The 15,000-nt window shown below is 38.4% G+C and overlaps 1 protein-coding gene and 1 long non-coding RNA gene across 4 annotated transcripts in view; both read left to right on the top strand.

Annotated features, from left to right (window-relative positions):
• LOC123498654 (RNA-binding protein Musashi homolog Rbp6-like) overlaps positions 1-4,762 on the top strand; it is a 430,630-nt gene extending 425,868 nt beyond the window's left edge. For both annotated transcript variants that reach the window (XM_045245977.1, XM_045245969.1), the window contains exons 15-16: positions 377-428; positions 1,938-4,762. In XM_045245977.1, the coding sequence (XP_045101912.1) occupies positions 377-415 (39 nt within the window). In that variant the 3' untranslated portion in view covers positions 416-428; positions 1,938-4,762. The remainder of the gene's footprint in view (positions 1-376; positions 429-1,937) is intronic.
• Positions 4,763-4,905: 143 nt separating this feature from the next.
• Positions 4,906-15,000, top strand: part of LOC123498643 — a 12,105-nt gene continuing 2,010 nt past the window's right edge. Inside the window, exon 1 of one of the 2 annotated variants that reach the window (XR_006672754.1) lies at positions 4,906-5,476. This is a non-coding gene — a long non-coding RNA (uncharacterized LOC123498643). Of the gene's footprint in view, positions 5,477-7,276; positions 13,052-15,000 lie in introns of those variants that run through there. The other variant, XR_006672752.1, reaches the window with a different exon arrangement.

The following is a 15,000-nucleotide window of genomic DNA, read 5'->3' as shown; positions in this document are numbered from 1 at the left end:
CTCTCTCTCTCTCTCTCTCTCTCTCTCTCTCTCTCTCTCTCTCTTTCTCTTTCATTATTTTCTATCATTCCTTAATTTTTCCTTCTTTCTTTTATTTTTTCTTTTCTTTTTTTCCTTTTCTCATTTTCTTTCTTTTCTTATTTCTTATTCGTCTTTTTATTTTTATTTTCGTTTGTTTTATTCTCTCTCTCTCTCTCTCTCTCTCTCTCTCTCTCTCTCTCTCTCTCTCTCTCTCTCTCTCTCTCTCTCTCTCTCTCTCTCTCTCTCTCTCTCTCTCTCTCTCTCTCTCTTTCACCTTTTTCACGGTTTTATTTTGGCGAGTGGAGGAAATAAAAGTGTAGGAAATATTAACGTGCATTGTGTCTGGTTTTTGCAGGGCCCCCTCATAGCAGCTTACGCTAATGGATACCATTGAGGAACCTGCCATTGTGAGTACCTGTCATTACCTGTCCTTACCTGTTCTTACCTCACTGGCCAGGTACACTAATTAACAGGGAAACACGAGGACAGGTAGATTAAATAGCTCACCTGTACTAGTAATAAGACAGGTAGATTAATTAACACCTGTATGGCTTAGGAACACTGGCCAGGTACATTAATTAACAGGGAAACACGAGGACAGGTAGATTAAATAGCTTACCTGTACTAGTAATAAGACAGGTAGATTAATTAACACCTGTATTGCTTAGGAACACTGGCCAGGTACACTAATTAACAGGGAAACACGAGGGCAGGTAGACTCATTAACTCACCTGTACCAAGAAACAGACAGGTAGAACAATGTGAGAACAGGTTAATTAACACCTATACTTAGAAACACTGGCCAGGTACACTGATTAACTCACCTGTGCTTAGACCATACAACACCAGGTATCTTTACTCAGGGCAGGTACATTAATTAACTCACCTGTATTGAAGGGAAACACTAGGACAGGTACTCTAATTAGCTCACTTGTGCTTACCTGTAATCAATTCACATCTGTAATGACTAACTCTTCTAGATTTAATTGGGTAAGGTAACAGGATTTTTAGCTCATTAGTTCACCTGTACCTGTATTTACCTGTAGTTTGTTAAGACTGTAGTTTAAGTAATTTGGGTGTTAGTTGGGTTACCTGTTGTGGTTTTCAATTTGTCTCAGGTAAGGTGTAGGTGTGATCATACACAGGGAAATGAATTGTGATTGTATATCGAAAAGAAAGGTAATAAGGTTTCGGTAATTTCAGTTTTGCCACCACAGGGAAGGAAATAATGGCGTGTTATCTTGTGCGTCAGTCTTGTTTTCTATGGTGGGAAAAATTAAGTATAGTCAGTCCACTCTAAACTGTCTCCCGGGTCTCGGTCTGAATGGTAGTGTCCCAGAAGATGCGTGGCTGTCAGATACTAAGGAAAACCGTAGCTGTCCTTGTGATAACCGTGTAGACCAACTCTCTGCATGCTTCTGTATTTCCATCTTCCTACCACTTGACTTCTTTTAAGATTTTGGCTATCAATCTTGTAGGGAACTGGCAATCAAGTGGGCCTTTTTCTTATTTATTTATTTATCTTTTTGTTGCCCTTGGTCAGCTTCCCGTATTCCATAAAAGAAAAAGAGAAAACAAGTATTATTCACATCAGATCAGTTAGGTTCTCAATAAACTACAATGTGTCTTAAATCCAGGAGTCACTTTAGAGTAGACAGACTAGTGTGATCTTGACCCCTTCAGTTCTGGGACGCATTTTCACCTTAAGAAGATTTGGGTGTGGTTAGACGATTAATGGCCACAGTCTTCACTATTCTAATCCTCCACATAAGTTTCTGAAGCTGTGTAGAATCACCAAATAGTCACCAGAATGAATATGGAAACGCGTCGTGGTACTGAAGGGGTTAAGCTGAGTATGCGTGAGTTAAGAGTAGAGGAGGTGAGATTAAGACACCCTGCCCCCTCCCCCTCTTCAGGTATGGTACGCGTTGAATTGTAGGCAACTTTAGACGGTGGAAGCAGGTGTTGGGTGCCTCCTCCTCCCCCCCCACACCTTGCCGTGGGGGGGGCGTCTTCAAAGTGAGCGCCGCCGTACGGATTTCCACAGCAACCCGTTAACCACCACCACCACCACCATAACCACCACTATAACCACCACCACCACTACTACTACTACTACTACTACTACTACTACTACTATTACTACTACTACTACTACTACTACTACTACTACTGTTGTTGTCGTTATTACTTCAGCCGTTGTTACTACAAGGCTGTCTTTTTTTTTTTTTTTTTTTTTCCTCCTTTTTCTGTTTTATTTCCCAGCGTTTGTTTTGTTTGTCCTTCATTTTCTCCCCGCTGTGTTTCTGTCTCCGCATCCTTCCAGTTTTGAACATTTCACTTTTTGGTTTGTTTTTATTTCTTCTCTTCGTGTTTATCGTTCTTCTATTTCTTCTTCTCCTCTTGTTCCTCCTCCACCCCTCCTCCTTCACCTCCACCTCCTCCTCCTCCTCCTCCTCCATCTCCTCCTCCAGCTCACAACTCACTCACCACCACTCTCCACCACCACCACCACGGAGCGTCCCCAGCCAGGAGGGGGCGCCGCTCCCGGCCCCTCCCCACACTCTGAGAGGCGCGTCATCTTTGAGCCAAGCACTTTCTGGATGCGGTTGGGGGGGCCCACCTTTCTGCCCCCCTCGCCCCGCCGCCCCGCCCCGCTCTCCGCAGCGGGGCGCCACGTGCTGTTTGTTCCGAGGGCTCCGACCTGAGAGAGAGAGAGAGAGAGAGAGAGAGAGAGAGAGAGAGAGAGAGAGAGCAAACTCTTCACTCCTCACTCCTGCTCTTGTTGTTTGCATGTGAGAAATAAGGAAAATAAAATAATAATAATAATAATATTAATAATAATAATAATAATATTAATGATAATATTAATAATAATAATAACAATAACACTTAAACGGGAAACTTTTAAAAGCGTAAAAAAAGTGATTTGGAGTTGGTATTTATAAATATATAAATATATATATATGACTATACATATAAATATAAATAAGAGTATACTTGTAGTGAACTGTGGGTAGCATTTTGTGTATATACAGTACATGTAGCGGTGGTTCTCGAGAGAGGAGGGAACCACGACCGGGTTGGTTCGGTTCTGATCCACGATACAGTTCAAAATAACCGATCTCGCCACAACTAGGTAGATGACGTAAACAAAAACACACACATAAAAAAATACAGATAAAAAAGTCTTATTCATGTTCACACCTCGATAGACTCATTATTAGACCACAAATTTTAAATAAAAAAAACTTGTACAGGGTAAAGAATGATGTTTGTTTTGATGCGTTTTTTTCGTTTGTCTTTTATTTAGCGTTTGTGTTTTGTTGATTTTATGGAGATGCGTTTTTGAGGCAATTTTCTGGTGTGAGAGGAAGAGAATGTGTTCCTCACCATTTCCTGTGTTCGTTTTGCTTGTTTTGATCGTGTGTGTGGAGGTGAAGTCAGGTCAGGTCGATGAGGGCACGGAGGATGACCTGCTGACCCGTAGCTAGCCATCCCAGGTCACGTGACACTCGGGTTGGGTCAAATCAGGTCATCTCTGTGGACTCAACGACCTCGCTTATCAGTGTTGCTTTCTGACTTGTTTGAAACACGAATGAAACGAGAAAATGACAAACTTATTCATTTTTTTTCAAGATTTGTTGGTAAATTTGTGAGAAAGAAGGAGTTTGGTAGTCGTAATTATTATTTTTTTTATTACATTGCAAGTTGTGATGATTAATTAACCTGCTTCATCATTGTACAATATTGAGTTTTTTTTTTTTTTTTCTATAATGTTTCGTCAGTGACTGGAATTTTTTTTTTTTTTTTTTTTTTCCAAGCGATGAAGTTGTTGGAATGATTTGCACGATTTCTTTTCTGAGGCGCAAGAAAAGAGTGTGAAAAAAAAAATGGTTTACATGTAATTAGTGTTGTTGTTGTTGGTTTGTTTGACACACCTGGCGAAACACACCTGCCTGGAAGAGGGTGACGCGGATAGTGATAATGATGATGATGATGATAATGATGATGGCAGCGCAACGGTCAGGAAAAAGCAAAGAAAGAAAAAAAACAGAACAAGGGACAAGAGAAACAAAGAAAATAAGAAAAAGTCAAGAAATTAGACAAGCTTTCTTTTTCTTCCTCTTTTACTCGTTTGTTTGTTAATGGATGGATTGTGTTGTGTGCTACCTCTGCAACCCGTTTTCTGTGAAGTGGAGAACGTTTTCTAGTTGAGAACACCTGAGAAATGGTCACTGGATCACCTGGTACCCCTGACCGTGAGAGTGTGAGTGAGAGTGAGAGTGAGAGTGAGAGAGAGAGAGATAGCAGGTCGGGTGTCGGTAACTGGTAACTGGTAACACAGGCAAGAGGCGACACACACAGGGCAACAGGGTGCAAGGGGTCACTGCAGTATTGTGTTTGTTGTGTGTTGTTCAGGTTTTCCTTCTCTCTTCCTCCTGCGTTCCTTTGGCTGTCGTCAGTTTGTTGGTGTTCGTCTGTATTGCTCCTGTTTCCTTTTGATTTGGGTTAATTCGAGCCGCCCAAAGTATGTCTTAAGGTGAGAGAATAGTTTGTCTTTCAATGTAGAAGAAAATAAAAAACCTAATAGTTGGATCAGTACAGCTAGTAAATAGAGTAATAATAATAATAATATTAATAATATTAATAATAATAATAATAATCCATCTTCTGTTGTAAACTTAATAGTAATCCGAACGTTTATCATTTGCTATGAGTGAATAAATAAATATATATATGTATGTATAATTCCTTATATATTCATACATAACATACTTACATCAATATATATATATATATATATATATATATATATATATATATATATATATATATATATATATATATATATATATATATATGGTACATAATACATATATGCATGATAAAATATGCATTTGTTTTGTATTTTTAAAGTTTTTAAGTCCAGAAAATTAAGGTTTTTAAAACATTATTACCTGATAGAGTGAGTGAGAGTAGAACACGTTGTAGAGAGAGAGAGAGAGAGAGAGAGAGAGAGAGAGAGAATAAATGTGTACCAAGTCTCAGTCGTAAATATGGCAGGCAAATAAACAAACAAACAAACAAACAAACAATCAAACACCTTCACTGCATTGTTCTTGTTTCTCCACCCACTCCTTCATTCATTCTTTCATTTCCTTATTCTCTCCTTCATTTCCTTCACCTTTCCTTCAACTCTCCATTTCCCTTCGATCACTCGGAATTCCTCGTTATGTCTCTATTTTCTCTTCTTTTCCCCTCCCTTCACTTGTTCCTCTCTCCTCCATCCTTCTCTCCTGTTTTTATCAAGTTTTCCTCCTATTTTTCTCTCTTCAGACTTTACTTTGCAAAAACAATAACTTAAACTCAATTCACGGGTTTGTGTGTGTATGTGTGTGTGTGTGTGTGTGTGTGTGTGTGTGTGTGTGTGTGTGTGTGTGTGTGTGTGTGTGTCATTATTCTTTATTTTTTGTCTTCATCTTGTTATATCTTATTGCTATTTTTCTTATGCTTTCCTCCTCTTCCTCTTCCTCTTCCTCTTTCTCTTCTTCCTCATTACACTTCATTTAAAACGACTTGAAGTGACTGAAATTGTGTGTGTGTGTGTGTGTGTGTGTGTGTGTGTGTGTGTGTGTGTGTGTGTGTGTGTTACAAGTTTGTTATGATGCAATTACTGGACCTGTTACTTGTCGTCCTGTTCGTGTCTTCTTCCGTTACCTAAATAGTTTGCAGATCACATTTTTTTTTTTTTTTTTCAAGTAAGAGAAAGAAAGAAAGAGAGAAAGAGAGAGCGAGAGCGAGCGAAAGAGAAAGTAAGAGATAAATATAAAGAACAAGAACTCAGAAGTAGATTTTTCGATGAACAAACACAATAGTAAATAGAGGAAACAAAACAGTGACGATAAATATAAAAAAAAAATAGCTAAAAAAAAAAATAAACGCGATTTTCTATGGCTCCGTTTTCTGTTGACTTTATAAAGGGAGGAACTATAAGAAAGAGGTAATTATTCGGGCAATTCCTACCTACGTATGTTTAACTTAACTATATAAAAAAAGATTCTCTATGCAACTGTTGGTTATCATTTCACCGTTAATAACTTAGTATTTTAAACAACCTTTTAGAGCAGAGATGAATCCCTTATCGTAGAAACTGTAGATTTGACTGACTGACTGAGAGAGAGAGAGAAAGAGAGACTGAGAGACGTTCGTGCGTTTGCGTGCCGTGTAAATAAAGATAAAACAACAACAAACGTATTAGCTTAGATTGCAGGTTTTTCACATTTTTTCCAAGGCGAATCTTTCTGTTTTTTGGCGCATTCATGTATTTGTTAACATTTCATGAGTTTCGTGGAGGCGAGGGTGTCATGTTGGCAGCACTGCGCGGGAAGGGAGAAGTGGCAACGCTGGTACTCTCATATATATATTCAAAAGTACCGAGGCGTTGTTTTTGTAAGGAATAAGAAGTTGTAATAATAATAATAGTAATAATAATAATAATAATACCGTATCTATTAAGAAATGTTCATGATACTCCTCAGTGTTTAAAAAGAAAACACACAAACAAACACACACACTTAAAAATCAATATAAACATTTGTAGTTGTATAATTTCAATGAGAGAGAAAGAGAGTGAGGGAAAGTGAGAGAGAGATAGAGAGAGCGACGCTTACCTCTTGGTGTTGAGAGACTCAGCCACACTTAGCCACAGTCAGCCATAGTCAGCCAGCATGTTTAGTCTCACCTTGTCAGCTTCACCACTTCACTAAACCTGAATTGCTGTGCTGCTGTGGTGAAGACGTGACATGTGGGCAACTAATGGCTTTGATCGTACCCCCCTTCACCCCTCACCCCTCCTTCCCCTCCCCCCTTACCTCCATTACCTAACCTGTAACTCTCACAGGATATGCGGGTAGTGGACAGGTAGATAGACAGACTGGCTGGCTGGTCTGCTTCTTACCTGGGCGGGGTCTGAAGGCGGGGTGCTGGCGGGCTGTGGTGCGGGGGTGTTGGATGTGTTGGTGTGGTGTGCGTCGCGAGTGGTGAGGGGCGTGTCTTTGCTTGGTCAGGTGTAAAGGAAGGAAGGTGTTCGTTGTTTTACCTGAAATTTGCCACCTGAGGGTTTGAACAGGTGACTGCTTATGTGTTTTTGCTGTTCATCCGTTTGTAGATGCGCGCACACACACACACACACACACACACACACACACACACACACACACACACACACACACACACACACGTAAAAAAAATATATTCGCTGTCACACATTGGTGGCAGCGGTGGGATACACACACACACACACACACACACACACACACACACACACACACACACACACAACTGGGTGAGCTGTTCAAACCAACAAGTATAGCCGTTGTTAATTTAATGATAAAATAAATATATAAAAAACAAAAACAAAACAAAATATATTCCTAGTTATAATAAATACTGCATAGCCGAACTGTATAATATTGCTACTGATTATTATTATTATTATATCGCCATCATTCATAATCAATCATACATACATACATACTATACATTCACGTGCGAGCCATTATTATTACACATGATTTTCTAGAGGCGCCGTCGTTTCCATGGCAACCATATCACGTGTTTTGTTTGTTGGTGTTCCTGCGGCGCGGTGGTTGGTCGGCGTGTGAGGCGAGCGGCCAATCACAGAAAGGCAGCGGCAATGTGGACAAAATGTGTTATATGTTTCCCATTGAGGGCGGAGTTGGGCGGTGTGTGTGTGTGTGTGTGTGTGTGTGTGTGTGTGTGTGTGTGTGTGTGTGTGTGTGTGTGTGTGTGAGGGAAAGAGGGGGTGGAGGGAAGAGGAGACAACCCACATCCTTACCTTACCTTACTTAACCCTACCTTACCTTGCCTAACCTGACCTGACCTGACCTAACCCTTTCTTTCTTCAATCCTTTCCTTCCTTCATCAACCTAGCATTACCTACCTTTTCCTTGATTTCCATCACTTCTTTCCTCCCCTTCTCCATTTCCTTCAGTTCAAATATCTCCCCCTATCGTTCCTCCTATCCTCCTCCTCCTCCTCCTCCTCCTCCTCGTCGTCCTCCTCCTCCCTCCTTCCCTCCCTCCCTCAATAACACAGCTCAGTGAATCACAAAATCAAAACCTGAAGTCTTTTTTAAATAATACTCGAAAGCAACACAAAATATGCAGCGTGAGGTACTTAAGACACCCGAACACAAACACCAACCCTTCAACACCCCCAAAGTACACCCCCCTCCAACCCCTCACCATCCCCAACACACCCCGATTCCCCAACCTAACCCATTCGTGAGGTTTGTAAAAATAATGTAGAAAATGAGTGAGGGGAAAATTTTTGGGGGAATTGTGTTACCTGGAAAGTTTTCTTATCACCTGTTCTTACCTGGCGGGATTACCTGCTATAACCTGATGCACGGCTTACCTGGTGTGTGTTAGAGAGAGAGAGAGAGAGAGAGAGATTGACTTGTTGATTCATAAGACTGCACTTCCTTTCCCACCTTAGCCCCTCCCCTGACCCCCTTTCCTCGCCCCGCCCATCCCCGCCCTTAACTGTACAGAACGGCGTCCACCCCCCACCCACCCCTCTAGTTACTATAGGACTGCTTGTGAGTAGTTTTATAATTACTAAATAAAAAAAGATTAAAGCTACAGAAGGTGATCCGTTTAGTTAGGTCTTACAGTAACCAGTCTTGTTTTTTATATAAATATTTTACCTGTATTTTTGTAAGCGGGAAGTAACTAAGTAAATAAACAGAGGAAAAAAAACGTGTCTGTACAGATCAATAGTTTTCGTCATTAGTGAGTTTTTCGTGAATGAATTAGTGAAGAAATGTGTAAAAAGAAATATGAAAGAGAGAGAGAGAGAGAGAGAGAGAGACATATTTAGTTAAAAAGTTATATTCGAGGCGGAAGTATTGTAATAATAATAATAATAATAATAATAATAATAATGTTGTAAAGAATTTTGAAATATAACTTTGTATTATTATTATCATTATTATTTATTAAGTTAGTTTTTTTTTTTTATCATACTTTAGGACTCATTTGACTCACGGCCACTTCACGCCCTGTACACGTGTGACTCATGGGTCGTGAGTCACACCTGGGCGAGTCACGGGAATGAGTCACGGTTCTTTTGAGTCACGAGAAGATTACGTTCCGCGAGTCACGTTGCTGACTGTCGTGACTCGATGTCTGTAATGGAATCTTGTGTGTTTCCGTGTCAGATCTGATAGTTTTAAGTCTTTTTCGTCCATTTTGTGTTTTCTGTTTGATTTTTTTTTTTCTTTTTCGTTTTTTTTATGTAAGTTTGAGTTTTCCCGTTTGTCTGTTTTATGGTATATATATTCCTATACACTTCGTTATTTGCTGTTGTTCCTATGTTTTTACCATCATTATTATTACTATTATTACCACTACTACCACTGCTGCTACTACTGTTACTACTCTGACTACCATTAATTAATCTTACCGCTATAACTATTTTACGTGTAGTATGGCCTTTGAACTATTTATTATTATTACTATTACCACCACAACTATTCTCGAGTTCCTATCAGTTTTAAAAAGCTAATTTATCCTATGATTTATTTGGGAGATTCTTATTTTCGCGTGTTTATTTGAGTTCATTTGTATGTTTTACCCTTTTTTCCTGTTCCCTTAAACCCTTAAACCCCTTTTTTTCAATAGATATTTACCCATTCATCCGCCCTATCCATCCGCTCCCTCGCCCCATGAGACACCCTCCCCCCACACCCCCTCCCCTAATTCTACCTCCACCTTGTTACAATCACTTTACATATCACAACAGGCTCTAGCTGGTTGAGCACTAACCCCTCCCTCGATGCTCACTTTTTATTATTCTTTCATTTCCACTCATAGTTATCCATCCATCCATCCATCTGTCCATCCATTCGTCTCCTAGTACTCATCTTTATCCTTACCCTTCAAATTCTTCTTTTTATCGTCTTTTCTCCTTCAAAGTCTTCATTCTTCCTCTTCTTCTGATTCCACTGTTTCTTCTTGGCTAAACTGGTATTTCTATGTCTCTATTTGTATCTATTTTCTTCTCCTCTTTCTATTCTTCTTTATCTTCGTCTCCTTTTTTTTTTTTTCTGTACATAAGGCGATAGATCAGTTTGTTTCTCCTCTTCCCTCATTTTTTTTTTTTTACTATTTTTGGAAGTAAAGCAAGAGAAGTGAAGCAAACAGCTGCGATAGTAAATATTTTGGATAGTTTGAGTTTGTAGCGGAGTTTTTCCTTAGTGTGTAATTGTATAACGATGCGTGTGTGTATCATTTGGGTTGTACAGCGTGTTTTGTTTTCCTTCTTTCTTTCAATACATGATATTTGTGATAAATCCTCGTGTTAGTTGTCTCGTTAGTCTTATTTATTCATGTACTAATTATTACTTTACTGAGATTAATTAACAAACACATACAAACTCGATAACAAAATGCAAATGTAAAAAAATATTAAGAAACGGTAACATTTCAAATCGCTAAAACGCAAAGAAAAATTTTAAATGTCTGTCTATTCTTTCTAATCCTTTTTGTTTAAACACGAGTTGATCCTTCACACGTCCTTTGTTTCCTCCTTGGCAGCGGCGCACAGGTGAGGGCCAGGCCAGGTGTCAGGTGTACGTACCTCGAGGCGTTCCTTTCCTCCTCCTTTGTGTTCCTTTACCTTTTTGTCAAACTGAGGAAATGTTACTATTGGCTACTGAGAAAGTGAGAGTGTGTGTGTGTGTACGTGTGTGGGCGTGTGCTTCTATGTCCGTGTGTGTTTGTGTGTGTTTGTGTGTTGGTGTGTGCGTATGTGTGGTGTCCCCAGTTATTCATTCCATCTTAAAATTCTTTATGAGGGAAATTTCGTAAAAGGAAAAAATGCGACTATTTAAAGATGGTGGGAAAAAAAGACTTTGATGTTTTATTGTTATTATTATTATTATTATTATTATTATTATTATTATTATCTATTTATGAATTTCTCCAAGTATCGATAATTTCCCATGAAGTTCCCGCCACGCACTGTCCACCCGTGCATTAGTTACATTAGGCAACCACGCAGCCTTCCCGCCGCGATGTGGCAACACTGCAAGGCCCACAAATTAAAGAAAATATGGCTTAACACTTGACATATTCATAATGGGGCGCGTTTTCTGTGATATTAGTACAAATGAGAGAGAGAGAGAGAGAGAGAGAGAGAGAGAGAGAGAGAGTGAAAAGATGTAAATAAGAGTGTATTAACAAACAATGCAATTAACGTATTAAAGTAACGTTTAACTAGAGCAGTAATGTTATAAACTCCACACAAGAAGTGAAGGTATTTGTATAAAGCAATATAAAGAGACTCATCCTTGTAAAAATAAAATTAATCTATAGACCTAAAGTTGGCAACAGTTTAGACGCGCGTGTACTGGAGTCGCCAATTAGCGTTTTGTTAGTTTATTTTTTTAACGACACCACTTCCAATAGAGAGACGAAGATTGGACGCATTGCTAACTACTAACTAACTACCTCGGGACTGTAATGATAACCGTGTCACGCCTCTTAGATCCCTCTCTGTAAATTGTGAGTGTTGCCATCGTCATCTTAGTGTTCTCTTATAAGTCACGTTACGCAACAAACCAAAAAAAGTAGAAACCGTGAAGTAGAAACCAGTGTATGTGTAAAGAGAAACCCACAAACATTTAGATTCCCCTTTGTAAAGCGTTGGTGGAATCTTAGCTTCTTTTTTTTTTTTTTTTTCATTATTTACCTAAAGCGGAGACTGAAGAATACTCAAAAGTAGAAAACAAAATAGAAACCGATAGCTAGAGAATGTGAAGCAAACAAGCAAGCAAACACTAACAAAACAGCCTCCTCGTCGCGTTACACACTTACTCCGCCTTAGTACGTTTCGATAAGGTTAATTAGTGATATGTTTTGCGTTACTATTATTATTATTACCGATACTTATCTCCGTTAGCTAGTTGGGTTGTTAGTGTTGATCGTTAGCCTGGAGTGTTGGGGAGGGTGAGGCCAATGTGAGGAGGATCGGGCGCTGGAAGAGTGTTGGAACCTGTTAAAGAGTGTTGGAACCTGTCACAAGAGTATTGGATTGTGTTAAAGGGTATTGGAGACTGTTGAAAAGTATTAGGATCTGTTGAAGAGTGTTGGTGATTGTGTTAAGGAATTTTGGAATCTAAGGAATTATTATAGTCTTTTTTTCTGATTCCATGTGTGTTAAATTTTAGCTTAGTTTGAGCCTTGATTGTCAGAAACGAGTTATTATTATTATTATTATTATTATTATTATTATTATTAGTCAATATTTACTGAGGCTATAATAAAATGTGACACCTGAACTAATTAGATGATCTGTTTAGTTAATTCAGAGGATAAACATACGCAAATTACCTTCCATAGAGGACAGGTGTGTCTCATGGACTAATTAACTGTACACAGGTGAGGCAGCTGAGGTGAAAACTACTCACCTGCTGATGGCTAATTAACAACACACCTGTAATTTTGTGTCAAGGTGATAATTTACCTGTCGAATAAACAACAGGTGAGACAGGTAAAGGTCCATCAGAAGCTCAGGTGTGTAATTCAAGCCTCACGTATTATTATTATTATTATTATTATTATTATCATTATTATTGTTATTGTTGATGATGTCCTAGTTTATAACACGTATTGGATTGTGGTGCCGAGAAGTTCGATGAGCGAGTTGATTGACGCGATGGTTGTTATGTAGTTGGAGTCAGATCGTTGCGTCGTTGCGTCGTTGAGTGAGCCGCCAGCAGTGAGATCGTCTGTCAAGTCAATGGAATAAGTAGCATTTTTTACTCATTACCAGAGAGTTTGTTGGCTTGATTTTCTATTTTTATACGAGTCATAGTTGATATTTAGAACACTGCGTCCATTTTCTATAAGTTAGTCTCTTTTTTTTTCATTTAGTCAAGTGAAAATGCCCACCACCCTCTTCATAGGCTGTTGTAGATTGTGTGTGTGTGTGTGTGTGTGTGTGTGTGTGTGTGTGTGTGTGTGTGTGTGTGTGCGTTTACGTGTATGTTTACGTGTGTGTTGTGTATGTGTGCGTTGAGAGTCATTTTAGTATTTATTTATTTATTTGTTTATTTTTATCATTCATTATTCAAGTAAAAGACCAGAAAAGTTTTGATCATTTTAATATTCATTCTAGTTTTTTCTTTTTATTTAGATTTTTTTCTTAATTGTTAATTATTAGTTTCAAAATTTTAGCCATTCACAAATATTAGTCTCAAATGCCCTCCTTCCCCTCGTATTTCCTTCCATTTCACTTAAAAAGACTCTTGAAATGTCACAAATCACTGTTTTAAGCTCCCAAGACTTTGCAAACCCTAGAATCAAACACACAGCGTACCTCAAATGTTACAAAGCTCTTTAATTTAATATATCACCTTTATTGATCATTATTTTCATCTTATCAACTTACATGTTTATCTTGCTATTACCTCCCATCCATCCATCCATCTGTTTCCCAATCCCCTTCCCATCCAGGCCATCCCACCGCTGCCACCATTAGCGTGCCGGGAGCCGTAGTGAATGGGGGACGTTCACAAAAGGTTGAAGGGAAGGAATGGGCATATTGAGCTTAAATATCAACAAAATCTTTTAAAATTCCAGTACTCGAATCCATTATTAATATTTTTCATAACATTTAATTAGTTTGAGAAAAAAAATATTTATGATTTATCGATATTTTTTTTTTTTTTTTTATTTACGTTGAGTTTGGTTTCGTGGTGTGAGAGAGAGAGAGAGAGAGAGAGAGAGTTGCAACCGTACCGTAGCCAAAATAATAATAATAATAATAATAATAATGTTAGTATGTTCACTACACAAGTTGGTATTTTTATTCTTTATGTCCGCTTTTTTGTTGTTTAGATTCACGAACAGATCGGCTGAACATTATAGAAAACGGGAAACACCTGTGGCCTTGTTATTTCATTCAATAGCATTCACTTTTCTTCATTGTTTTCCTTCAGTCTTCCTTTCATTATACTCTAGCAGTTTTTTCCCCTTCCAAACACAAATAACCTCTCTTTTGACTTTTTTCCCTGTTCTTGCACTTTTTCCCTGTTCTTGCACTTTTTTCCCTGTTCTTGCACTTTTTTACCTGTTCCTTCTTGCACTTTTTTCCCTGTTCCTTCCTTGCACTTTTTCCCTTTTTTCCCCTTTTTTTCCCTTCTGTCCTTGTCTTTCTTTATTCTTGTCTGTAATCTTCTCCTTTTCTTTCCCTAAAATGTCTAATTCTTACTGTTTCCCCTCTTTTCCCCTTTCTTTTTTTCTTTTTTCCTTTATTTCAAACTTTTTATGCAGTTTTTCCTAATTTTTTTCCTTTCCTTGTTTCTCTGTATTTTCTTATTCCTTTTCCTGTTTCCTGTGTTATCCTTTCCTTTATTCTTTTTCTTTTCTCTTATCTTCTTTTGCTTTCTTTTCATTTTTTTCATCTTTTTCCTTTTTTTTTTTCCTTTCTCTTTTCCTCTCTTTTTTTCCCCGTCAGGTTTTCCCCCGTGTTTTCTGTTTACCATTTTCATTTTTTTCCTTGTTTTTCCTTTTAATTTCCTTTCCCTTTTCTATATGACCCTCCGTTTATCCTTTATTCTTTTATTCCTCTGTCCTTTTTCCCCTTCTTCTCTATTTCCCTTTTTCTTCACTTATTTTCCCCTCTCTTTTCACGTGCCAAACCTTTCCATTCAATCGTGATGTTTTTCCCCTTTTTTTTCCCCTTGTCATACGTAAATAAAAATAGATGAAAGGAAACCCATAGAAATTTTGTCCTCCCCCCCTTCATTCCTCGTCCCTGTTTCCGTTTTCTTTCTCTCAGTTTTCCTCCATTTTCTTTCATTTCTCTCATTTTTTTTTCAGTATTCATATTTTTTTTTCCTCTTCGTTTGTTTTCCTTTTCTATTTTCTTTTTCTTGTCTTCGGT

This window comes from Portunus trituberculatus, chromosome 7 (genome assembly GCF_017591435.1).
Source record: "Portunus trituberculatus isolate SZX2019 chromosome 7, ASM1759143v1, whole genome shotgun sequence".
Taxonomy (NCBI): Eukaryota; Metazoa; Arthropoda; class Malacostraca; order Decapoda; family Portunidae; genus Portunus; species Portunus trituberculatus.
This window is presented reverse-complemented; position numbering and strand designations above follow the sequence as displayed.